This window comes from Cyprinus carpio, chromosome B21, assembly GCF_018340385.1.
Source record: "Cyprinus carpio isolate SPL01 chromosome B21, ASM1834038v1, whole genome shotgun sequence".
Taxonomy (NCBI): Eukaryota; Metazoa; Chordata; class Actinopteri; order Cypriniformes; family Cyprinidae; genus Cyprinus; species Cyprinus carpio.
Window position 1 is genome coordinate 8872817 of NC_056617.1, and position 25319 is coordinate 8898135.

The 25319-nt window shown below is 37.1% G+C and overlaps 2 protein-coding genes and 1 long non-coding RNA gene across 7 annotated transcripts in view; all 3 read right to left on the bottom strand.

Moving 5' to 3' along the window:
* LOC122141319 overlaps positions 1-12264 on the bottom strand; it is a 30093-nt gene extending 17829 nt beyond the window's left edge. Inside the window, exons 1-2 of the long non-coding RNA XR_006157702.1 lie at positions 12231-12264; positions 11225-11256 (exon numbers count right to left, since the gene is read on the bottom strand). This is a non-coding gene — a long non-coding RNA (uncharacterized LOC122141319). The remainder of the gene's footprint in view (positions 1-11224; positions 11257-12230) is intronic.
* A 2768-nt stretch (positions 12265-15032) lies between these two features.
* mzt2b (mitotic spindle organizing protein 2B) lies at positions 15033-19564 on the bottom strand. 4 transcript variants are annotated; one of them, XM_042748184.1, is made up of 5 exons: positions 19422-19564; positions 18848-19048; positions 17072-17223; positions 16764-16898; positions 15033-15211 (listed from the first exon to the last, which is right to left on the bottom strand). In XM_042748184.1, exons 2-5 carry the CDS (start codon positions 19030-19032, stop codon positions 15060-15062), a joined length of 624 nt encoding a protein of 207 aa, XP_042604118.1. In that variant the 5' UTR covers positions 19033-19048; positions 19422-19564; the 3' UTR covers positions 15033-15059. The 4 variants fall into 4 exon arrangements, with proteins under 4 accessions (XP_042604118.1, XP_042604119.1, XP_042604121.1 ...); XM_042748185.1 differs by having other exon boundaries at positions 18848-19041; positions 19422-19531; XM_042748187.1 differs by lacking the exon at positions 19422-19564 and adding an exon at positions 19116-19120 and having other exon boundaries at positions 18848-19041.
* A 636-nt stretch (positions 19565-20200) lies between these two features.
* On the bottom strand, positions 20201-25221 carry zgc:193801 (uncharacterized protein LOC564476 homolog). Of its 2 annotated transcripts, none has more exons than XM_042748189.1 (8): positions 25021-25221; positions 23591-23789; positions 23315-23505; positions 23065-23229; positions 22816-22974; positions 22402-22536; positions 21046-21138; positions 20201-20956 (listed from the first exon to the last, which is right to left on the bottom strand). In XM_042748189.1, exons 1-8 carry the CDS (start codon positions 25033-25035, stop codon positions 20528-20530), a joined length of 1386 nt encoding a protein of 461 aa, XP_042604123.1. In that variant the 5' UTR covers positions 25036-25221; the 3' UTR covers positions 20201-20527. The 2 variants fall into 2 exon arrangements, with proteins under 2 accessions (XP_042604123.1, XP_042604122.1); XM_042748188.1 differs by lacking the exon at positions 25021-25221 and adding an exon at positions 23935-24061.
* Between the last annotated feature and the right edge of the window lie 98 nt (positions 25222-25319).

Below are 25319 nucleotides of genomic sequence, written 5' to 3' on the forward strand. Positions count from 1 at the left end.
CTCCCCTCCCTCCTTTCCTTTTCTCTCTCTATCGCTCCATGTCCGATACCTCTCCATCCTACTCTCTCACTCTCATTCAGTCATTTACGAGGCCAATATTTCTCCTCACCCATGACACAGTAATGAGCTCCTTCTGCGCCCGGTGGCCACGCCCCATCCCTTTTCCCAGGGGGCTGTGGTGCAGGGTGCCCCGTTAAACATGAACTCAATCTAACACCCCTGACAGTGCAGAGTTATTTATTTTTCAGGAGGCCATAGAGCGGTCAAATGAAGCATTATGATGTTATTGCCCACCACAGACCTGATAAACAGGGTAAACAGACTCCAAGCCACTGTCACATTCTCTCGCCTATCTCTCAAATACACATTGAACATTATGTAGGAGGGGCTTTATATATAACAATTTAATCAGAAATATTGGACATCATAACGGGTGACCCAGACCACTGCAATTATTTATTCTTCTCACTCTTTAGTCTATTTGTTTGTTTATTTCTCCTCCCTTTTCCTTTGTCCTTTTCCTGTTGCTCAAGCTCAGGGATTAGAGTTTATTAAAACCACACTAAGGAGAATATAGGCCTGTTAAAAATGGTAAACGTTCACACACAGTTTAGTAACGACAATGACAACCGAATTTGATAGAATTTTATATAACTGACATGCTTAAATTTTCTAGGTTTACACCCGTTTTTCAGTAAACCTGTGCTTTGTGAATGGAACTGCACAGAACTAGCTAGTTTAACTAGTTGTCTGTGGTGTGCTTTTATGTGTTGTTTTGGTAACTCACACAGATGTAAATACATACTGCATGTCATCTGAAGGTTAGTTTGCACATCAAAAACGGAACGCAAATGCTGCTGTCTGTTAGTTAAGATTTAAGATTATGTGTGTCAGTGTCATTACAGGTTATATCCGTGGCTATAGCTAGAATAGAAATATTGATATTGTTATTGTAGCGGCTTGAATACAGTCTTGAATGGAAAAGCACTAGTCGCATTTTCTAATAAAGATAATATTATTTTTACATGTTTTCTTACACTGCATGTAACAAAAGTTTATTGACATATTAAGTTGCCATTCATTTAAATGCCTGATTAATAATACATCCATAAACTGTCACAAATAGACTCAATAGGCCTACACATTTGGTACCCCAACTTGCTGTCACACTTCCTGTCTGAATATGATTCCCTCTAGGCTAGGTGAAAAACAGAATTTAAAAAAGGTAGTATATCTGAATTCAGACAGTGCAGACATATAATGATTGGAATTTGAACTTATTTCATTACGTTAAAAAAAGTATGTTCTATATAAATATGGTATATGAATTAAATTTGGAGTACCACCATGTTGTTACTGGTATGTGACCTACCAGTATCAGTTATGTCACTTTACTGCTAGCAAATCCTCTCCTGTTGCATTATGGGATAGTAAGGTGTGGATTGAATGTGCACTTCAGAATTTCACCAAAAGTAGTAGGTTTTCCGAATAATTAGAATTCAGACATACTTCTCTTTTGCCAAACGGTTTTCATATAGGCTACTATAGGGAAGTATTTGATTTCAGAAACAGCGATAGTATTCATATGGTGTACTTTAAGCAACTTTGCAAAAATTAACCTCAGTTATTAGTGTTTCCAGAATTGAAAACAATTTCCTCAATGTATTTGCCAGTAAATTCTGGACAGTGTATCGCTAATATTCAGCTCAGTTACTGTACCATGGGATCATTAACATGCGTCACAATTTTGATTTCTTCCTGTTTTCTTTCCTTTTTGCAAACCCTGCCCATTTACTACCTTCCAACCACCTCCCATTAATCTTTCTTTATGTTCAGACTCTCGATCACTTTTCCTCTCCCGTCCTTTTTCCCCTCTGTCTCTTTCTCTCTCTCGCTCTCTAACATCAGGCTGATAAGGTCTGATGATTTCTAGCTACTCTAGTGCAAGCGACAGGGGACTTCCTGCCGGCTACAGCCCAGACGCCAGTGACACATTGCCGGGGATTGTGGGAGCTCAGATTTTTTCCCTTGCTTTTTTTCCTTCCTGCTGGCTTCTCATACAAGGTCCTGGTTTCTGTGCTGTATGCCTAGCATGGGTGTCTCTAGAGTGGAAAAAAAAGGGATCTTGGGAAGTCCTGGGCCGAATCAGAGCACCGCGCTTCATCTTCTTCATCTCACATCTCTGCCGCAGAACTACAGCCACTCTGGGGCTGTAGATCACAGACGAGCTGCCTGCTGCTCCAGTATGATACAGCTTACTGTTTGAATTTATTAGGCCTGTCTGATGCTGTAGCCTTTCTGATCTGATGCAATAATATGCTTTTTGTGAGAGAAGAAACCGTACGATAGAAAGAACAATAGATAGATAGATAGATAGATAGATAGATAGATAGATAGATAGACAGATAGATAGCTAGATAGACAGATAGACAGATGGATAGATGGATAGATATAGTTGGATGAATAGATAGAACAATAGAACGACAGAGATAGGCAGACAGACAGAATGACAACGATAGATAGATAGATAGATAGATAGATAGATAGATAGATAGATAGATAGATAGATAGCTGTAGTTAGATGAACAGATAGAACGACAGATAGACAGAATGACAGAATGACAACGGACAGACAGACAGACAGATAGATAGATAAAAATATATAATAGATTGAAAGATGGATGGATAACTAGAACGACTGAACAATAGACGTTAGAATGCCAGATGGATAGAAAAATTGACAGAATGATAGAATTATAGACATAGAGATAGGTAGACTGATAGAGACGACAGATGAAACAATAGATGGATTGATAGATGATAGAACAATAGATTTATAGATAGAACAATAGATTGATAGATGATGGATAGATAGAACAATATATATAGACTGAGAGATGTATAGAAAGATGGATAGATGGATGTATTGATGGATAAATAGATGATAGATTGAAGTATGGATGGCCAGACGGATGGATGGATGGATAGGCTGAATGTTAGAAAGACAGAATGATGGCGTTAGACTTTCAGATGGATGGATGGACAGGACAAGTCAGCACAGGTAAAAAGAGAGAGGAAACAGGAAGTTGGCAGATTTGCCAGGTGGGCAGCTCAGTCAGCGATGAGAGGATGACCAGGGCTGAGAGGACACACCTTGATAACATGGAGAAAGACTGATAGAGGAGACTGAATGAGGACACATAAGTTAAGAGACAGAGAGAGAGAGAGAAAGAGAGAGAGAGAGAGAAAGGGAGAGAGAGAGAGAGAGAGAGAGAGAGAGAGAGAGAGAGAGAGAGCACCAGGCTGTCAGGTGGGGAGAGGAGAGGAGAGGAGAGGAGAGGAGAGGAGAGGAGAGGAGAGGAGAGGAGAGGAGAGGAGAGGAGAGGAGAGGAGAGGAGTTTGGGGAGTGGAAAGCCGGGCAGGCAGGCTCATTAAAAATTCAGCAGCGGGGAACAGGCCAGGGATTCACAGTAATTAGATGACAAAACGGCAGGCTCGCTGGAGATGAGAGAGAGAAGGGTCACACACAATGCCTCCATCGTGGGGTAATTTGTAAGTGTCAATCACTACCAAGCCATGGAACGAGAAAGCGAAAAAGAGGGAGGGAAGACAAGGGAGGGAAAAAGATGCAGCGGAGGGAAAAGGGTGAGAGGAGAGAGGAATACAGAGCTGAGGAGAAAAAACAGGAAGCAGATCAGCTTGATTCATGAACAAACCATTCAAATCAGTTTTGCCAGGTGAGTATGGAAGCTTGTTTCCACCACAGTAGTAAATAAAGGTAATTGTTAATTCTTATCTCATAATTCTGAAGAAATTTAAAAACTGCAAGATGTAAACTGCAAGATGTTAAAAAAAGTCTGAATTAGGACATATAATTATCATTGTATATAATTATCACTCTATCATTGCAGTGGGCGGGTGTTGCAGTTGAACAGTCCACAAGTCATCAAATAAAGCGCATGCATTCATAATAAAAAGGTGGGGGGGGGGGGTGAATAAAGTCCTTCTGTAGTGAATGCATGCGTTGTTGTAAGAAAAATATTCATATTTTAAACGTAATAAACACCTTTCTCTCACTTCCGTTATTTATCATGCGTGGCAGCTGTTCCAGCGGATGTCGTAGTACGTCGGTGTTGTGTGATTAGTGACAAATGCGAGAGAGAACAAAACAAAACGCTGTCACGAAGTAGAAGTACAAACCGAGGATTTGCAAAAAAATATGTCAGAGGATTTCGATATAAACCAAGAGGAGACTGGTTTTCCTTTGCTAAAGTAAGGAAACTTTGCTTCTTTTGGTCCTATAAACAAACTCGAGAGTCTAGCATATCTCAGAGGCTCACGTGCTGCGCATACGTACTACGACTTCCGCCGGAACACCTTATGACAGATAACAGACGTGAGAGAAAAGTGTTTATTACATTTGAAATATGGATATTTTTCTTACAAAAACGCATGCATTCACTATAGAAGGCCTTTATTCACCCCCTGGAGCCATGTGATGCACGTTTTATGATGAATGCACACGCTTTATTTGACGACTTGTGGACTGTTTAAGTGCAACACCCGCTGACTGCAATGATAGAGCTTGGAATAGCCAGGACAATTTTTAATAAAACTCCGACTGGATTCATCTGAAAGAAGAAAGTCATATACACCTACAGTAGGATGACTCGAGGGTGAGTAAAACAGTCTAATTTTTATTTTTGGGTGAACTAACCCTTTCAGTCAGAAAAAAAAATAAAAAATTCTCAGAATTGCAAAAAAAATAAAAAATAAATAAAAATAAAAACATAAAAAAAAAATTGGTGAGATAAAAAGTCAAAATTATTAGTATTTTTTTTATTCCATGCTGGAAATGGGCTTTAATAGAATCATGCTTAATTGAGAAGATCACATGATGATAAAGAACTGATGATTATTATTTATGCATAGGAAACTATTAAAATAAATCAATTTAAAATTCTATTGTTTATGTATTAATATATAAATATTACAAATTTGTTGCATTGAAATGAAAGCAAGAAGATGGGAAATAAGGTGCTAAAAAGAGGAGGATAAATTTTGATTCACAGAGCCTTCTGTAAACTATAAGCAAATTAGAAAACATGTCATCTTCTACGATCCACAAAAAGAAACACTGGGTCACAGATACAATAAACTTGGGGTGACGGTACTGAGGGCAGCCTTTAGAAATGCATTCACCAACCGCCAAGAGGAGGCCATCACCCTGTGATCTACAGGGGTCTCAAGGCCACAGCAAGTGCATGCCGTGATTCAGGAGTGGCTTTCAGAATATAGTTTATGCGTCGATTTCAGGTCAGTACGGGGGTCACGGATGGAAGCACCTCAAGCAAAACATTGCTTGGTAAACCATCACTTTTATCTTTGGTAGCACCTGAGCTTTGCTAGAACATAGTCTAACTCCACTGCATATTCAGTTTGGAAGAAAGATTCGAGAAAATGTAGTGACTGGTTAGAAGGGGAGGTCACAGGATCAGTGCTTCATTATTATTGGCTGGTTTTGTGTGTGAGAATGCGGAGAAGTGCGAGAGGTTTAGTGAGGGACGGTAGAGGTCAGGGAGACAGGGCTGACTGGCATGTTTCTTGCTGCAAAGACACGAGCTCTATTCATTCAGACTCAAAGAACAGCAACACCAGCACAATGAAGCAGGCATGTTAGCATATCTCTACTGACACAGTGCCTCTCGCCATCACACACACTGTAGGGTTCTTTTTTTCTTCGTATATCCACAGGGATTGACTGATTACACAAACACATGCATACACTACAGAACAGCGCTGGAAAACAATGAGGATTGTGATATGATATGTGTTTTTCTGTGTCGTTTGTGTTTCCATAACTATAACTGACAGAAACATTTCATATTTTATTTGATAAATTAGTGTATTTCAACATTGATTTTTAAAATTAAAACCATCATCTTATTTTTTAAATGTTCTATCTAACTTGCATGCACCAATTCATTTCCATGGCATTTAATGGGTTATAGCCCATTTTAGTTTTTTTTTTTTTCCCACTGAGATTATGCTTTTTTTGTCCTGAACTTTCAGTTTAGCATCATGTTGTGACCGATTTGAGATTGTGGATACTAGTATTTTAAGAAATGGATGTGTTGACCACTAATCTGAATACTAGTGTACATCCCTGGATTGACGTAGCAAATATGACTTCTTGTTTAGCAGTAACCTTTTGAAATAATATGTTAAAATCAAGTACTGAATTCTATAAATGATCTCAACAGATATACAGTAAAAGATATTTTCAAAACCATGTACTTCTCTTTTAATTTATCCCATGCAGTGCATTAGATTTGCACCTCAGTTTGCATAGTCCGCACTACATGCATAATCAGTGTTCAATAAGCTCAGAGTTAATGAGAACACAAGCTTAATTGGATAAATTAAAGCACATACAGATTTAAAATCAGAAACGTGGCCTAAAAATATAAAAATATAATCAGGACAAAGATAGACTTGCACTCTCACCTGGTTAATGAATGAAAGTCTTTTAATGCAGGGTCTCCAAACACCTTTTAATTTTTTTTTAATTACCAAGTGATTAAATTTCCACTTTTCCACCTTGTTTATAAGTTACCTATAATTAACAGCTCGTGAACCCTCACACGTTACTATTTATTTATTATATTCTGTTATTTTAATTGTATATTGAATACAGAGTAACAGAACGTGTTCATTTAAAAAAAAAAAAAAAAAAAAAACACAGAAGGTAGACAGAAACACAGAAAGGTCTGGAAATGCCAAGGTCATGGGTTTGAATCCTAGGAAATCCTTTTTTACCCACATTCTTTATAAAATATATGAAATTGGAACACAGACTGTGTGATATTGAATAAAAACAATGACATCTTTGCTACATCAGTCACCACATCAAACAAAATTCATGCATTTATTTAAAAAGAAAATCTTTTCAACAAAGATAATCGCTGAGAAACATAGCACAAAGTTGCCTAGTCTTACATGTCCTTGACGGATGGTTTTGAAAGCATTTGAATGCAACAAACTGGACTTGAATGCAGACTGTTAGTTCTCTTTATTCTGAGAAACACAGGTCAAATTAAACCCCCTCTTCCTTTAGACAGTCATTAAACTAAGACAAAATCGCTTAACAGAAGAAGCCTTGATAAACATTAAGGGCTGCTGAGGACAAATACAATGTCAGAGGAGTTGTATTATTTCTGTCCACTTGCAGAACTTGCAAAATAGAGGGGTCTTGTATCACCATGAAGGGGTATTTTGCAATAATGATCAGCTGACTGCTCATTATCCTGCTTATTACCCGGCTAAAGAAATAATGAAATAGCAATTTAATTTAAATTATTTTATCATTAAGAAAAAAAGAGACCGCAAACTAGCACAAATACATATGAAAATCAGTCACCTGTGCAAGCGGTCAGTTATACAGTTTATATATAATCAGAAAATACTGCTATTGAACAATCAGTATCAATGTATTCCAGACAGCCGTATAATAATAAATAAATTTTTCAAGTGATACTCTTAAAGCAAAAGCATTAATTGAGCAAACATAAGCACATTTAGACTGCGAGTACATATATTAGATATTTGTCAAGAGAGTCTTTTAAAAATGACAGCATATGAGTATGGAAATAGGACTGGAATCTTTATATCACTGTTTAATAGCAGTTTACTCAATCACAGTTCTATAAAGGACATTTCCCCAAAGTGCCAAGACATCAATGTGTCCTTTTAATTAGTGCTGATCGTCCTTCTGACTCTGTATATGTGGGTTGTTTACATGAATTACTTGAATACAACATCTTAAACTATTTTAAACAGCATTATTTTATAACTTTTATGCAAGCAGCGTATGACCTTCTATTAATTTAAAGACTACATATTCACTTTTTAAATCCATTTGTCACTCACAATGCAGGACTATTTAAAACTAGTAAAGATGGGAAAACCTAGGAAAAAGAAAACATGAAGAGGCTTAAGAGGCATAGTTTTCTTTACTGTGCTGACATACGTCCCACTGAAACAAAGTTTGGACAGGGCACATTTAGTCTGGATTTTTTTAACACATATTTTGTTATCTTTGAGTAAAAATATGTACAGTCTATAAAAATGCTAGGTCACCGCTATTAAATACCATGTGACACTGCAGATTGGGGTAATGGCTGCTAAAAATTCACCTCACAACTAAGAATGGACTTAAAATGAAATACATTTATATAAATTTAAACCTAAATTCTATGGTTAATTAAAAAATCCATGAAAAACATGTTATTCATCAACCACCCACACACGTATGTATGTGTGTAAGAGAGAGTTGTGTTAATTGAATGCAATTGTTTAATCTCGATGACTGTAAGATCGTGTCTGTCCACTCAATGACTCAGAGGACTAGAATTGAAAGCATATTGGATTTCACTAAGTGTGAAGTGATCTGCTAACCTCTGGATCTCCTCTACATGCAGACAATGGAAACACAGATTTACCCACTTCTCACCTCCATATTCCACTATTCAGCCATCGTCACATTTTAAAAAATGAGACTGGATCGAACCAGAACCATGATACCCATTTTGTTAAACCTCACAATCACAAATGAGACAATTCTGGAGTCTTTTAAATAAAGAACTGCTGATATAGTGTCAATCCCAAAAAATAGAAGAAGGGAAGACGTTGATGGAGAAAGGAGGAAAAGGGAGGATGAAATAAGAGTAGGGAAAGTGAGATGGAGGGAGACTGGCTACACTAACTGTTGAGGCAGTTAATATAAGGTTTTGGAGATAAGGCCTCGCAGACAAACATTGACAAAATCAGGCGTTCCGCAGCAAAGCCGGAGCTGTCAGTCAAACTGAGAGACAGGCCAACAATCAGCACTCGCATTCCGATAAGCACGCCAGAGAGCGTGTGCAGAAACCGCATCTACAGACACACAGTAATGGAGAGGGGGAGTGGAAGGGCACATACAACAGGAGAGAGAGAGAAAGCAAGCACTAGTATGCTAAAAAGTCTACACCATGCAGGCTATTCCAACAAAAAGAAAACGGAGAGAAAATGATAATTAAATGAAAGGAATAGTGTCTCCGACAAAAAAAAAAAAAAAAGTGAACAGTTGATAACAGATGTTTCACACAAGAGCTACGAGACACCAGAATACCTTCATAGGTTTTGAATCAAAAGCTGACAGAGGACTGAAAGCATAGGTGTGTGTGCGTGCAAAATTCAGGCCTCTCTCGTCAGACCCATCCATGCCTCATATTCCTCACACCGAGGGAGAGGGGGAGGGAAGGGAGCGAGAGAGAGAGGTGTGAGATCAGACTAGTAAAAATAGCACTTTCTCTCTCGGCCTCAACACCTGGGGAAATGCCAGAAGGTGGTTGAGGGTGAGACGGACTGAGCGGGAAAACACATCGAGAGACAAAACAGATCTGCATTAAGATTTAAAATCGGAGGCTGGTTTCTAATTGTTTGCTCTCGATGTTTCGTTCTGTTTTGCTCTGTGTTTAGGGATTTTTCAGTGAGCTTTTCTAAACCATTCACTGAACTGATTTGTTCAAAAACACTAATTCAGTTAGGAATTAAACTTATGAGTAGATCATTGAATTATTCACTTAAATCAATATTCAGAATACTGGCATAGAACTCTTACTATTTCTACAATATCTTTAAAGGCGGAAATAGTAAGTATAGTATGCTATTCCAAATTTAGACACAAGTTCCAATCCCAAATCACATACTCTGAGAAGGTACCTTTTTTGAAGTAATTACTTCATTACCATTAAAAAACATGTTCTATACAGTATGAATGTGTGTAGGATGAATGTAATCTACATTCATCATTTTGTAGTTGTCATGCGACCTCCTAGCATCAGCTGCATTGCTTTACTGCCATTTCCAAATCCTCTCCAGTGACTTCAAGTGTCCTTACAGTACTTTTTGCCTACTGTTTTATGTATACTGTTAATTCGGACATGCAGCTCTTTACACATACTTGTTTTTGCCTACTGTACAGTGAAGTATGGATATCCGGATACGGCTGTATAACAGTGAATCATTAAATCATTCACTCTACCAAATCATTTTGCTAAAAACTGCTGATGCAACAGTTCTAGTTAGGCTTCATTTGAAAAAAAAACCCCAAAAAACCTATTGACGTGGCAAAAAATATTCAATGTAACTGGTAATACTGTGTCTAAAATGTAAGTTACTCTATTAGCTTCTATTAAATTCTTAAACACAGCCATGATGTTGGTAGGGATATCATATATTATTATATGCAGTGTTCATGAGTTAAGTGATTTCATCAACAAATGCAATGATGGGCTCAATCTATCATTTTTTGCACACATTGACTTCTAAAATCTCGAGTCATTATCAAAAACAACTATGATCTGCTGCAAATAGAGCTGGAAAGAGCATGTTTTCATGTACTGTGTAAATAACATGAGGAGATCTATTCACTAGTCATTATCTGGCGAACACATGGAGTACTTTTGATTAGTTTGTGTGCTCTGAGAAACAGCGAGCCCAATATTGTTTCATAGTTTTCAGACTGAGAGAATGGAGTCTTGTACAGTAAATACATTTGTTTGATGAGGATTTCAGCTGGATATTGAAAAGGACGGCTAGTTTTTCATTTACTGTGCGAGTCTACAGACATACAGGCCTATGGTTCTTTGTTGCTTGCTTACACTTGGATATCGACAAATGTGAGTGTGTATATATGTTTATGTATGTATAAATATATGTTTTATGATTAGCTAATAGTGGTTTAACAGTTTTGTTCAATGGCAATCTAGTATTATCAATGTTAACTTATAAGCCTTGACTTATGATATATTTTAAGAGATCTCTGAATAAATTAGCACTATCACCACTATGGAAGCATACAGGCCCATGAATAAACAATGAAAATTGCTATAAATCTGCCCTGCTAATGACTAAGGTTAAGTCAAACTCTCAGAAATAGAAACAAACAGTCAAGCAAACAAATATGTTCACAGCAGTGGGAGCGTGCTGGCTGACGGGCCCTTCCCTCTCCATGCTGCCAAAGATGTTCACACATAGAAGCATGATGCCACAGGCAGGGCATATGTGGAGGGGGAAATGAGGTACCAACAGTCTCAGCATCCGAGCACTGAAGTGCCAGTAGAGACACACTGCCCCCTATTGCTGACTTGGAAAGGCAGGTACCCACCCAAATAAGTCTCACCTTTTTGTCAGTTTGCAGAGAGCTGTGGCAAACTATGAAAGGAAAAGAATAAAAATAAATAAACACCTTTCACTGATGTCACTTACTAAAAATACAATCAAGCTAATGTGTTTCAGTCATCAAATGTCTTAAAGAAATATTCCAGGTTAGAGAGAGAGAGAAAAAAAAAGCCCAAAAGAAAAATACATACATCTAACTCATGAACACTTTCTTCCCTGTGCAATCAAAAAAAGAAGAAAACGTGCAATACCCAAAATATTATTTTACTAATTATTTATATATTTTTTTCTCTCTCTGTGTACTGGTGGATTCACCAAGACAAATTGTGTAAATAAATAAAATATTTTATAGAAAAAAAAGTAAAAAAGAGATAAATTGTATTTTTTTTTTTTTACCCCTCAACAACTTTTGACAAAATGTGACCCTCTCTGTGATATCCAGGCTAAAGTCTCAAAATCTTATCATATCATTACTTTCACTACAATTTAAATCGTTGACATGGTCTTAATCAATATTAAAGATATCAAGGTTACATTTTCACAGAATGTTCTTTACCTTATGAACAATGATTTATTTAGAAAACAGAAAAAGTCAATCACCAAAAAAAAAAAAAAAAAAAAAAAAAAACGACATTAGCTGCGTTTTTACAGCAGGGTCACTAATGATATGCACACATTTTAAACGATTAATTTATCAGTAGCCTAATAAAAGTTGGTTGTCCCTTCATAGAGATCACATGTTTTTACCAGTTCCACCAAGATACTGTAGGTTTGAATTCTATAGCGTTCGGATCACTTTAAAAGTACATCTGAACAAAGCAGACAAACAAACTAAACAATGTAACAATATAAGCATTTTGTTTTATGGCAGCAACGGAGCTTTATGGAAGGGAAGCACTGTGTCTTTTGTGTGCAACTTCAAAACTTGCACAATGTACAAGGTGTTTTGAACTGATAATTAATGCTTTAAAGCAAACGTGGGGTTACAAAATAGGGAGAGGAGATACCTGTAGAAGAAATGTGGCACCCGTCGTCTTCCCTACAGAGACACAAACACACACACATATTTCAGGGTTTGAGTGTGTGGTGTGGTAAAGTGGTTGGTTAGGGTTGGTTCTTTGTTTTCTGTTTGTTTGTGTGTGTCGGTTAATCTTGCCGGAGTACAGCAATATGCCGCCATCAATTACAGCCAGGCTGCACTGCCATCAATACAGAGAGCAGGAGAGAGCAGCGCCACAGCCACATAAACACGACAAACGGCCACATTAAAACCTCCAGCTCACCTCTCTCTCTCTCTCTCTCTCTCTCGAAGTTCGAACCTCTCTCGCTTCCTTCCCCGCGCGCGCGCGCACACACACACACACACACACACACACACACACACACACACACACACACACACACACACACACACACCTATTTTCTTAAGCCCAAGCCCCTCAAGCTCTTTTTCTTTCTCGTTTTCTCCACAAGTGTATGTCTTTGTCCTCACCTCTCTCAGTCTGGCAAACAAAAGCTTTTCTTTTCTATTCCCCTCATGAGCACTGCTCTGTTCTTTACTTATGAACCATACTCTTCAAAAATCCAGCGATACCATCGTTGGATTGGTGTAGGCCTACCATAAAACCTCTCGCAACCTTTCCAAACATCCTGTCACGGTCTGCTTGCTGCATACATATACAGAGAGAGATCAATACATACTGAGATCAATACACAACAAGATCTGACCAACCAGCGGCAGGCTGGTGTTTGAGAAGCCTTAAAGTGTTTACATTTTTTTTTATTTACTTAAAATTCTAAAAGAATGAACATTGGAATTCTGTCATATCCCAATAATGACGAGAAAAAAAAATCCCAATGGATAGACATTCATTTTTACATCTACACATTTTCCCCCCAGAATGTCGGCTTATTTTACCTTTATTTTATAATTCAAAAGTTTGGGGTCAAAGTAATATTTTGAATTCATTTGATAAAAAATAAAGTAAAACAGCAATAGTGTGAAATCTTACAATGTAAATAAAAAAGGTTTCTATTTGAATACATTTTAAAATGTAATGTATATCTGAGATGGCAAAGCTAAATTTTCAGCAGCCATTACTCCAGTCTCCAGTATCATACAATCCTTCAAAAATCATCCTACGCTGAGTGGAAAAATAAATAAATAAACATATAATTGGTGTGGATTTTCTTTTGTAATTTTTGTTAAATTTAGCAATGGCACCTAACACACTGAATTAAACATGAAATTCTGAACTATCAAGACTGAGCAGTATTTTCTGGTAAAATGCACTCCAATCTTTCACACACACAAAAGAGTTTTTGAGTGTAATATGCTGATTTGGAACTTTTTGTTTTTGAAAATTTCTTACTAATAAGCTCCTCAATTCTTTAATGAATAGAATTTCAAAAGAAAAGCATTTTTTTTTTGGCAACAATTTTTAGTCACTTTTGACTCTGATTTTTTTTTAATTTTGACTTAATATGTTTTGATAAGTGGGTTATGTGTTATGGTTAGTGGGGTATGTGATATGGTTTAGAAAAAGTTTGGATAGTTTGAACCTGTTTACCACTCAAACAAAATTCTTAAAAAGCTAAACAAGCAAAAATCATCTGACCGCATACAAGAAAACCTGAAAGTCTTCCCATTTTCTTTCTTCAATGAGTCTTAGTGTATATGATCCTTTAGGACTGCTTTCACATTATGATTAAAAACATTTAATCTTAGAGGCTTAATGTGGACTGACATGATTTGAACTCTTGGGTGTTTACCGTTCTTTAAAACACGCCATTCTCTAGTTGTTCACTTCATTTTTTTTTTTTTTTCTGAAACAACATTTTCATTTAGCTTCAGCTCATTACTGAAGAGAAGTTTTCAACCATTGTGCACCTCTCAATAGCAAGAGGGCTAACCTTGGCCTACACAGTCACCAAATGTGAACATACAGTGAAGAAAGTGCAGTGTACAAACACACAAGTGCTTCCATTGACCCTGACTTACACTGAACAGCTTATATAGAGGAAGGCAGTGCAGCAAATTCCATCTCATTCAACATTAAATATGAAGTATGCTGATCAAGAGTTCATTCTGGTCAAAATGAATGAAGAGAGCATTCGCAATTCCACAGTCAAAGTAAACGCATAATTAAATGCTTATGTCTCAGCTATCATCGAGAAATCAAACCAGAAACATTAACTGAGACTTTTCATCAAAAACAAATACACTCATTTTTTGCTTTATACATGATTTATGCATAGTATAAAAACTGTGTAATGTAATCATGTAAAGAATTAAAGTACAAAATACAATAATTGGTTTTAAAGAGGAATATTTTTACTTAAAACTGGAGATGCACTTGAAAAAAAAGGATAAAAGAAAAGGAATAGAAAAATAAATAAACAAAAAAAGAACATTTCACAAATGAAAATAATAGAAAGTAATGTCCATCTAGACATCAAAGCTTACCAAGACAATTTTGAGTGTCTTACACATAAACAGTTTAAAACAGATGTGGTTCACAGCAGCCCGTAGTTGCCGAATTGTAGAAGTGGATGGTTTAAAGATAGCAAAAGATTATCTGTGTTTTTCTCAAATGGTTTGGGTGTGAACGTGTAAACTAAACCGTGGAAAATATGGCATACTTCAGGTATAGTCTCTCTGGGCGAGATGCGAATTTGATGCAAAGAGGTCTTCAAGTGAAACACTGAAGATATTCTTAACTATTTTTGTTAACAGTGAAGTGAATTATTATTATTCTAATTGTACATTAATCTTCATAAAAAGTGAGTTTGAGTTGGAGTGGGTTTGGTTTGTTTTGTTTTGTTTATTTAGAACTTCAGTTGGAAGTGAGCTGAGAAGACGAGCTGCTGCTGCCTGAGCTCTTGGCGCTCTTCTGCCCTCTGGTGGCGCTGACCTGCCGTGGCACTCGCTGGCTAGAACCATCTCTTGCCGATTTCTCCCCTTGCCCTGAACTTGTTTTACTGCGTACTAAATCACAAATACACACAGAAAAACCGCACATAAACATAACACATAAAACACATAGATATGTGACAGGCTCTATCATTTTGAGTTAAACGTCGCAAAAAATTGTTTGAAATTAGATTTTTTTTTTTATTGTGAAATTCAAAAATAAATGTCTTTCTGACATGTTTTAATGTGGTGTAGCAAATCAATGATGATGCTTCGGTTCAAACAGCAGCATACGTGCATGAACCAATCATCTATTCTGCTTTAACTACTAGTTAATAAGTGCAACAGTGCCGGTATCATTAATTATTTTTTAATTATTGGTTCATACATGTACAATTTCTTTTTACTTCTTTTTTTTTTGTGCAACAGTGCCGGACAACTTCTTTTTTGTTGTTGAGAGCCATGAACCAAACCAACCAGCTATGAGGTGTAAGACAAGACTGTGCACTTATAAGCTTTAATGAGGAAAATAACTACAATCCTATGAAGCAATATGACGTAAATGAAAAAAAAAGAGATAGATAAACATAAAACTATTGATTTAAAGATTGATTAAAATATGCATATAATTATAAGACTTATTCTATCAAGTAATTTACAGTGCTTCATGAAAGAACTAAAGGGGTTCTTTTGGCTCTGATCATGGGAATCATGGGTAACGTAGTTTCTCCATGAGAAATTTCACAAAACATTTATTTAAAAAATATATAAGTTACAATAATGTGGGCTGACAGCTTCAACAGATTAAGAACCACGTAGCTCACAGCTGGTTTGTAAAAGTTTGTAAGTTATCAAAAATCAATTCCCCTATGAAGAAAATGAATTTGATTCTGACTGTTGCACTCTATAACATGAAAAAAAAAATAAGTAAACATCAGAGTATATGTTCAAGGATTCACAACAGTTTATCAAAATGTTTAATATCTCATGTAATCATCTGTCAGTGTTTAAAAAAAAAAGAGAGAGAAAAAAAACAGGAAAGTCATTCAGTGTTCACAGCTTGTTTCAGGGTCAAAACAACTCAAAATGATGGAGAAGGTCACATATGAAGGAAATTTTGTTCATTAGGCGACACCAAGATGATTTATAACAAATCAGTTATATTTAGTGTAAAAATCAGTGATGAAGTGGCAAACACCATCCGTTTATGAAGTTGACAGTCACATGCAAGCTTTTCAATGTTGGTGGCAGGATACTGGTTTACTAGTGCATTACAGCGTCACATTCGACACACGCCATTAACAGACATTCATTTACCATGAGAAGCAGAGGACTCTATAGCTGGATGAGAGTCACAGAGTCCATGAGACACATGAAGGAAGCAGATCTGGGGCATTTAGCCCCATATTCGGAGCATTGAGCCCGCAAATCGCAGGCATAATCGGTGAGGCATGAGAATGAGAACAGATATACGGCACTATGAAGCTGAGGCAGGAATTAGTTATGTCAGGATGAGAAATGCGCTGCAATAGTTCATGGGAGTGAAGAGAAGACCTTGAACTCGCAAGCATCAGGATTAAAAAAAGGATGAGAGAACCAAGCTAAAAGAGAGAGAGAGAAGAAAAACCTTGAGAGACAGGAGCACTCGTGTCGCCCGCACTGTAGACCACTATCTTAGCCCCTCCCCTAGGTGGGCGGGGCACAGATGCAGAGGGAGGGGCTGCAGTTTTAGCGCTCTTGCCTGAGACCACACCCTCCTCTTCTATAGGAAGTCACACACAGATTACCAAAAAGGACAGTCGGAGTTCAAAAGTACCATCGGTACAGCATAAACGTTGCTTTGTATTTGGCATCACTTGTTTTCCAACTCAAATCATGCAATTCTGTGGCATATTATGCTTTGGTCCCCATGACTTTTACATGTGTAGCACTCACCTCTAGACTCAGAAGGCGCAGTGGCAGTGTGGGACACTGTGGATGTGTCACCGGTGGATGTTTCAGAGACCTTCTGTCCCGCACACATGGTCTTTAGGGTCTGAAAGACTGCCAGAGGAGCAACGTTCATCTTTAACAGGTCCACTATGATCCTGTAGCAGAGTTAGATGGGCCATTTAGAATCATGCAACAGTAACAGATAAAAACTGCCAACCCAATAAGTGAGGTTGTGCCACAGTGATTTTACTGTGTTCTTACTGCTTTTATGAGAGTGGCAACAGTAATGGGATTAAAGTCAGCTGTGTTCAGTAAAAAAAATAAAAAAGTATGAATATTAATAAGAAAACAAAAAAAACTGGCTCATTATGAGCCAAACCAAAGACAATATATATACAAAGATGGCTGGTCTACCCTTAAAAATAAGCTTTTAACGCTATTTGAGCATAAGTTCAGTTGATGCAGTTAAAAGGATTCTTCCAATTTTGTGTGAGGTTTATTCATCTTCAGAACTGTAATTAATTTATTTTTGTTGAGATCAAAAACTTTTTTTGGGTTGCAACACAACAACTACCACGTTGAAGCTCAAAAGATAGTAATGACATCATTAAAATAGTCCATTTGACATCAGTGTTTCAACTGTAATTTAATGAAGCTACGAGAATACTTTTTGTGCACAGAGAAAAGTAAAATAATGACTTTATTTAATAATTTCTTCTCTTTTGCGCATTCATGAGAGTACAGTATCATGACGCATGCGATGCATGTGATGTTGCTGACGCAGGAGCTGGCGTTCTGACGTAGAACCTGGATGCTCTGCACCTTGTTTGTAAGCAGAGGAACGCACATGCATGCATCGTGGTCCTGTTCTGAAAAACACAGCGGAGACTTACATGGAAAAGAAGAAATTGTTGAATAAAGTCGTATTTGTTTTCTTTGCACACAAAAAGTACTCTTGTAGCGTCATAGAATTAAGGTTGGACCACTGATGTCACAGGGCCTATTTTAACAATGTCCTTACCCCCCTTCTGGGACTTGGATGTGGTAGTTGCGTTGCTGTCTATGCATGGTCAGAAACCTCTTGAATTTCATTACAAAAAAAAAAAAAATCTTAAGTTTTCTGAAGATAAACAAAGGTTTTACAGGTTTGGAATAACAAGAAGGTGAGGAATTAGTGACAGAATTTTCATTTTTGGGTTAACTATCCCTGACTCTGACTGGTTTCCTTCAAGACAAATAACTCTCAATTCATGCACTGATCAATTTAGAGATTTTGAGCTATTTTGCTTTCAGTCTTCTTTCAGGCTAGAAAGAAAACATCCAAAATACATATTTAGGTGATTATCTTATTACACTTTATCAATTAGCATTTTTAGATTTCAATTACAAGATGTTTTCTCACAGTAAGTTTTTTATTTCTCTTCCATGAGCCAGAAATCTCTACTTCAGCAACACTTGCATACACCAGCCCTTTCAGTTTAATTCCTAACAGTAGCCTGAAGGTTTGCAAATGTATGTATGTATATATGTGTGTGTGTATATATATATATATATATATATATATATATGTGTATATATATATATATATATATATATATATATATATATATATATATAGCTTATTTGCAAATTTCAACAACAGAAAACGTGCAATACAAAATAATGTACTGTGATCAATCAACTGAAAGAATAGTGAGATTTAGTTAATTTCTTTACCCTATTCACCTACGGTGTCGTTACTGACACTATACGTGTTAAATTAGATTTTGTGGGACTCACTTGAAAACCTCTTGATCAATGACTATCCCAGCAGCCTGAGTGAGCTCGAACAGCTCAGTCTCCTCCGCGTTTAGGACCTTTTTCTTCTTGATGCTGTATTTCTGCACATTCCCGCTCACGGTCACGTTCAGTGATGGGGAGTCCGGGGCTGAGGGCATCGCGCCGGGCTGCGCTGACTGTGACATATGCGTCACCTAAACACTATATAATATATGAAATCATACAGGCAGCAATCACAAAACAATCATGCATTTTTCTCAGAGCTTACCAATCCTGTAAAGTCCACGGAAACACAATCCTCTCGTGAAATGTATTTAAAGACAAGTGATACGTGGTGGGGTGTCCTACACTGGTGAATTGACACTTTTATGGTTATATATTATTATAAATGTTGCACAGAAACAACCAGGCTTGACGAATACAAGTGATTATGCATATATAACTGCATAGCTACCACATAAATTAACGTTACTGAATTCGATAATGACACTTCCTGTTCCGTTCCTGTTTATATTTTACACAGACATGTTGTTTAAGCTTTAAATAAAACGGTAAAGTTTAACATAATACTCACAAAAGCGCTCTAGTGAATTGCCCGCGTCCTTCCTCCCCAGCTTTGTTGTGTTGCTTAATAAACACAAAAGTAGCATTACTTACTGCCACCATGTGGTCTGGAGAAGGCGTCGGCAGATGTCTTCCTCTAGAAGGCGCTAGAAAACAAACTTTATTTGCGCATTCAAAACAAACCTGTGCATAAATAAGTACTTGCAACGTAGTATGCGCTACCATTAAAAATTTGACTATAACCATAATATAAAAGCTATGATTAAAAAGAAAAAGAAAAAAAAAAAGTCAACAGCGAGGAAAAACGACCAGCTGCTGTGTTTGTGGTGCTTCAGCAGTGGTCTGAGAAATAGTTGACAACTGAACAAATACTGACACTGAGAATATTTTATAGCTGTTGAACTGAAAATACAAATTTGAGAATTATTTTCTGCCGCCCATTTGTTACCCAGTGGTCAGAATACACGCTGAATGCCGAGATGTAAAAGTTCAGTAAAGTGAATTCCCATAAATCACATTCTAATCTCAGAAACTATTGTTTATCTCAGTGGATGAATTTGTATAAATCACATTCTAATCTCAGAAACTATTGTTTATCTCAGTGGATGAATTTGTAAAATAAACAAAATAACAGATTATGTATACATAGCATATATATTGGGCAACTCTTCAATAAAGGCAATAATATATAATATATATATATATATATATATAAATAACAGAATTTAAACAAAATAAACCTTCAAAACTTGACAACCCAACATAAAAACGTTTTTCCATAATCTCATAGAAGTTCAACACAATTTTTTTACTTTATGAATTTATGATCAGTTACATGGTTCTCTCTAAATCCTATGCTTTAATCCTACACATTCTTTGAGTGACAAGAGCATACGAGTACATCAGAAAGCATTGACAAAACCAGCAATTAAACATAAATAAGCATGGAAAAGATTAAAATTATTAGAACATGGAATTTCCTATGTACATTTTGCCAAATTACATAATAAATATCACTCTGTATATCTTTTTTACCAGGAAATGTGTGGGAAAGGTAACAGCAATTTGTTAAGAATGAGGAATGGAGACGAGTGTGTTTTTAAGGTCAAGTCATTTTCAGCTGACTCTCTGTACTTTGCTTTCAGTCATCTCTTCCGAGTCATCTGCTGAGCTGCGCTTTTTAGATGACACAAAGGACAATGACACTTCCTGTTTATCCTCTAAAACCTTAGATGTAGTCAAGCCACTGTTTGGCAAATCTAAGTCCAAGCCGGGGCTCTCCAAACAGGGAATTGTATCGGTTGGTACTAGCTCAAGCTCTGTGGATTTGTGTTGCTCAGTTTGTAGTTGCACATCCATATCCTCCAGTCCTGTTAAAGTGCCACTGATGGCTTCAGTTTGTGACTCCTCTGAATCTACATTGAGCTCCAGAGCCCCCTTGTGGCCATTGATAGGCATGTTATCTGCCCCTGACAGTATCTCCCTCCTGAGTGAGGCCAGCTGGGCCTGCAGGAGCTCTTTGTGCTGAGCTTCAAGGCTTTCCAGCTAAAAATACAAAAAAGAAAATAAGACAGTTTCACTCTGGAATAATATACATTTTATTTAACCCAAGCCTGTACATTCAGAACACTTACAAGCTTGGCCACCTTCTGCTGGCTGTGATCTGGACATTGATAAGCTTGGAGTTCCTCAAACATCCTTACGTTAGACTGAACCAGGCTTGCAACCTAATAATAGAATAGAAGGGATGCAAAGGAAAATATAATTATGAAATCGCACACACACACACACACACATGGATTGGAAGGTATTAACAGACAGACAGACAGACAGACATACATATATACATACAGACCGACATACATACATACATACATATATATATACAGACATACATACATACATGCATACATACATAGACATACATATATATATATATATATATATATATATACACACATACATACATACACATATACATGTTTAGTGCTGTCAAACAATTAATCGCATCCAAAATAAAAGTTTTTGTTTACATAATGTGTGTATGTACTGTGTTTATTTATTATGTATATATAAATACACACACATTCAGCATATATTGTAAAAATATATTTTATATTCATTTACTTCATACATAAACATATTTTTCATAAATATACACACACACACACACACACACACACACACACACACACACACACAATAAATAAACACAGTACAAACTCATTATGTAAACAAAAACTTTTATTTTGGATGTAATTAATCACAATTAATCGTTTGACAGCATTAATACATATACATACATACCGTATATATTAAAGTTGTCCACATTTGGCGGTGAAACTAATTTCTAGATGGATGAACATACACTACCTTTAAAAAGTTGGTAAGATTTTGAAGGAAGTCTGTATCAAGGCTGTATTTATTTGATTAAAAAATACAGTAAAAATTGTAATATTGTGAAAGATTATTACAATTTAAAACAACTGCTTTCTATTTGAGAATATTTTGAAATGTAATTTATTCCTGACAGCAAAGCTGAATTTTCAGCATCATTACTGCAGTCTTTAGTGTCACAGATCCTTCAGGTCTTCTGATTGGTCTACTGAATTGGAGCTGACATTGATGAGCAGCGGTGCGTGTAAAAGTTTAAATTCTTTTACCGCGACACTCACGTGCGTGATGCTGCAAAAGTCGTGAGCGCAACGGTCATACACACGCCGACTACACAAGTGGTTGTATGTTTTTAAGGGGAAAGTGTTAACAGGATTAAAAACCGAAATAACCGACATGGGAAAATTATGTTGGTTAGAGGTTCTGAATGTCAGTTTCAATTTCTTTTCGATTAATCGTCCAGCCCTATTCCAAAACATCAATTTAGAGTGAGAAACGGAGGCTTGAGTTGTTGATAGCAGACTAATGCTGTTATTAATGCAGATTTTAGAGAGAGAGAGAGAGAGAGAGAGATGGGGGGTATTAAGCAGGTATACCTGTTCTTTGAGCTGTTTAATTTCAGCTCGTAGTGTCTTCTCCATACTCTCCTTCTCCTGACGTAGTGTGTCAGTCTGCTGGTGGAGCTCCAGGAGTCGTTTCTGTAGCAGGGTATGTTCCAAACTTTCTGCCTCCTGAAATTAAAGCAACAAAAAATCTTTTTGACAGCTCTTACAGGAGATATACAAAACCAGAAGATGAATAAGCTACACCACTGTTAAAAATTTTGGGCTTGCTAATTATTTTTTATGTTGTCACTTACTTTTGAACAGTAGTGTTTGAAAGGAATACTAATAGCAGAGCTGCATATAATAATAAGTCACACCTTCTATGTTGTTTGTAATTTTGAGGTTTCACAAAACATTAATCATGAAATAGTTATATGTTCAATGATTCACGTTAATAATGCTTACCTGTTCAGTGAGGATACCAGTAGCTGTATCATAGATCACACTGTTTCCCTGTCCATCAGGGTCCATAAGAACAAGAGTCTGAGTCCCATCAGATGAATTCTGGGAAGACCCCACCTCTTCCTCAGCTCCCAATGGGATTCCATTTCTCTCACAGTCTTCCCAAACACAGAAAGGAGAGGTCAACAACAATACTTCAATGCAAACACCAAAACGGTTCATGCCCAAAATAAAGCTTGGTGATTTGTCTACCTTTGGCTCCACAGTTAGTAGGGTTTCAGTGTCAGTGGTCAGGATGGGCTGAGTTAAGATGGATCCAAAGCCATCTCCACTTGGTCCAAGACTAACCGCCAGCCCTTCATAGGCTTTAGCATGAGCCTCTGAGCTCTCACCGTAATACTGTCGGCAGTTCACATTCTAGAACAGCACACGTGCAAACATGATCAAAAAATGCCATATCCAAAGTAGAAAACAGATTTAGCACAGGGTTATCCACCTTTACCTGTGTGACTTGGATCTGGAATGTTGTGTGGGGATTTCGGAAGTGTGTTTTATAGTGTTTGATGGCCTCGTCCCTCCTGTTGAAACCATTTCTACAGCGGTAACAGTGCCAGTGTGCACCTTTAAACCGTTTTTCTCCTTTAATAGTGCCCACAATCTCACAATGGATACAGCAGCGCAGCACCTTCAAGCCTGTCCATAAAAAACGAGAGCGATTGACAAAATGTCTCCAAAGGACATGAATCACATGTGAGTCTATAGTTTCATTGTGCCTCACCTGCAAAGTCAATGCCTTTGTCCACGTGTTTGATACGGAAGTGAGCTCGCAGGATGACGGGATCTTGGTAAATCTCGGCCACAGAACAGAGCGGGCAGTGCATGTGCACTCCTTTTTCCTGCCCTAAACACTTCTCATCCTGACACAGCACAGGTGTGTATGTGTGCTCTGTTCCTCTGACACAAACCGAGGGATGGGCCTAGACAAATAAATGCAGACAGCTACAGTAGTGAATGAGAATATAATAAATAAGTAGCCCTATTTCAGTGTGTATCACTTCCTTGATAACAGCTGTTTAGGACTGGTGCTGACTTGACATGATTTTTTATTTTATTTTGTTTTACCTGGGACAAATCTGTGACTAGAGGTTGCTGTTCATTAAATGTTCTTGTGAGAGCACATCTGGCGCTCATGCACATTACAGTCAGAGTCAATTTGTTGAGGCTGCAGAAAAACAGATCGAGCGAGCGGTGGTCTCTGGTGGTTTCTGTTTGTTGAGTGTTCTTGTGAGAGGATCGAGCGAGCGGTGGTCTCTGGTGGTGTCTAAATCCCTCTATTTTAAGTCCTAGAATGAATTTTGCTCTGATGTGAACAAAGTTACACGTTACCGAAACCCATTACCCCTCACACAGAACGGCTTTAACGTTGCCCAGATTCACTCTGCTGATTTCTAACACCCTCTAATTTATATCCCAGTATGCATTTTGGTCTGATGTGAACAGCTGCATATACACATCGGGGTCACCCAGTCTGACAAGGCAGCATTAAAGGTTATAAAATCTGTTACTCCTCTTATAAAAAACGCTAAGGCTTTAATGTTACCCAGAAACACTCTGGTGTGTCAACATGTGTTACCCCCCTCTATTTCACACTCAAACTTTATAAATAGCCCTGATTATGTAGTTTATTTAGTTCGAATAAAGATGCAAAACGTTTTTACACATTATAATTTGAATTGCAGATGCTTTACACATTTACATTTTGTTTTAAGATACGTTTCTTGAATTTTTAAAAGCCCCTAGTGGTAAGCGGTAAACATAAGCATTGACGCAGAAAACCAATGAAACTTGGCCCATGGTGTTACGTTTAACATTATATTAAATTATTACCAGCTTTATTATCTTAAGTTCTCGTTTGCAAAATTACTCATGTACATGTTGAAGATGAATTACATTTGTTTAAATGGGCCTAAAGCATAACTAACAATTCTTTTTACATGTATTTCACAAGGCCTGTAACTAGCTCAATGAATAAAATAACTGGTAGTTATAAAATCATATTAATAATATTATGCAAATCTTGACTGTTGTACTGTATCACATTGGTCTAAAAACTTTAAAGCTGCATGCAGCTTTTGCACACTTAATCAAGCTAACAACTTTAGCAGGCTAACACAACTCACAGCATTTCACGTTTAACCTTTCACTTACCACAAAAGTGGACATGCTTTTGGTATGATATAGAAATCCGATTTAAATTCCGCTGTCCGCTGGCGTTTGTCGTAATCTTTAGCCTATGAAACATCCCATTTCAGAGCGCGTGTGTGTGGTTCGTCATCTGTGTGTACACACATTCACCTGCGAGTTTCTGGTCACATAACACCGATGAATGTAACGACGAGCTGTTAGTCTTAGAATTCAACCTAAATGAATTTCATTGGCTTTGATTAGTTTTGGTGGAATTTTAAACCAATCAGCACCGTTAGCGATGAATAGAAGATGTCGGAGCC

Excerpts from the sequence above, each read along its gene's own strand:
- mzt2b (XM_042748184.1), bottom strand. The coding sequence starts at position 19,032 with ATGTCACAGTCAGCGCAGCCCGGCGCGATGCCCTCAGCCCCGGACTCC. Across the intron at positions 16,899-17,071 it reads TGCGCCTTCTGAGTCTAGAG|AAGAGGAGGGTGTGGTCTCA; the intron begins GTGAGTGCTACA and ends GACTTCCTATAG. Across the intron at positions 15,212-16,763 it reads GAGTGCTCCTGTCTCTCAAG|TACGCAGTAAAACAAGTTCA; the intron begins GTTTTTCTTCTC and ends TTTGTGATTTAG.
- zgc:193801 (XM_042748188.1), bottom strand. The coding sequence starts at position 24,009 with ATGTGCATGAGCGCCAGATGTGCTCTCACAAGAACATTTAATGAACAG. Across the intron at positions 23,506-23,590 it reads CAAAGGCATTGACTTTGCAG|GCTTGAAGGTGCTGCGCTGC; the intron begins GTGAGGCACAAT and ends TTTTATGGACAG. Across the intron at positions 22,537-22,815 it reads CTGGTATCCTCACTGAACAG|GAGGCAGAAAGTTTGGAACA; the intron begins GTAAGCATTATT and ends CTTTAATTTCAG.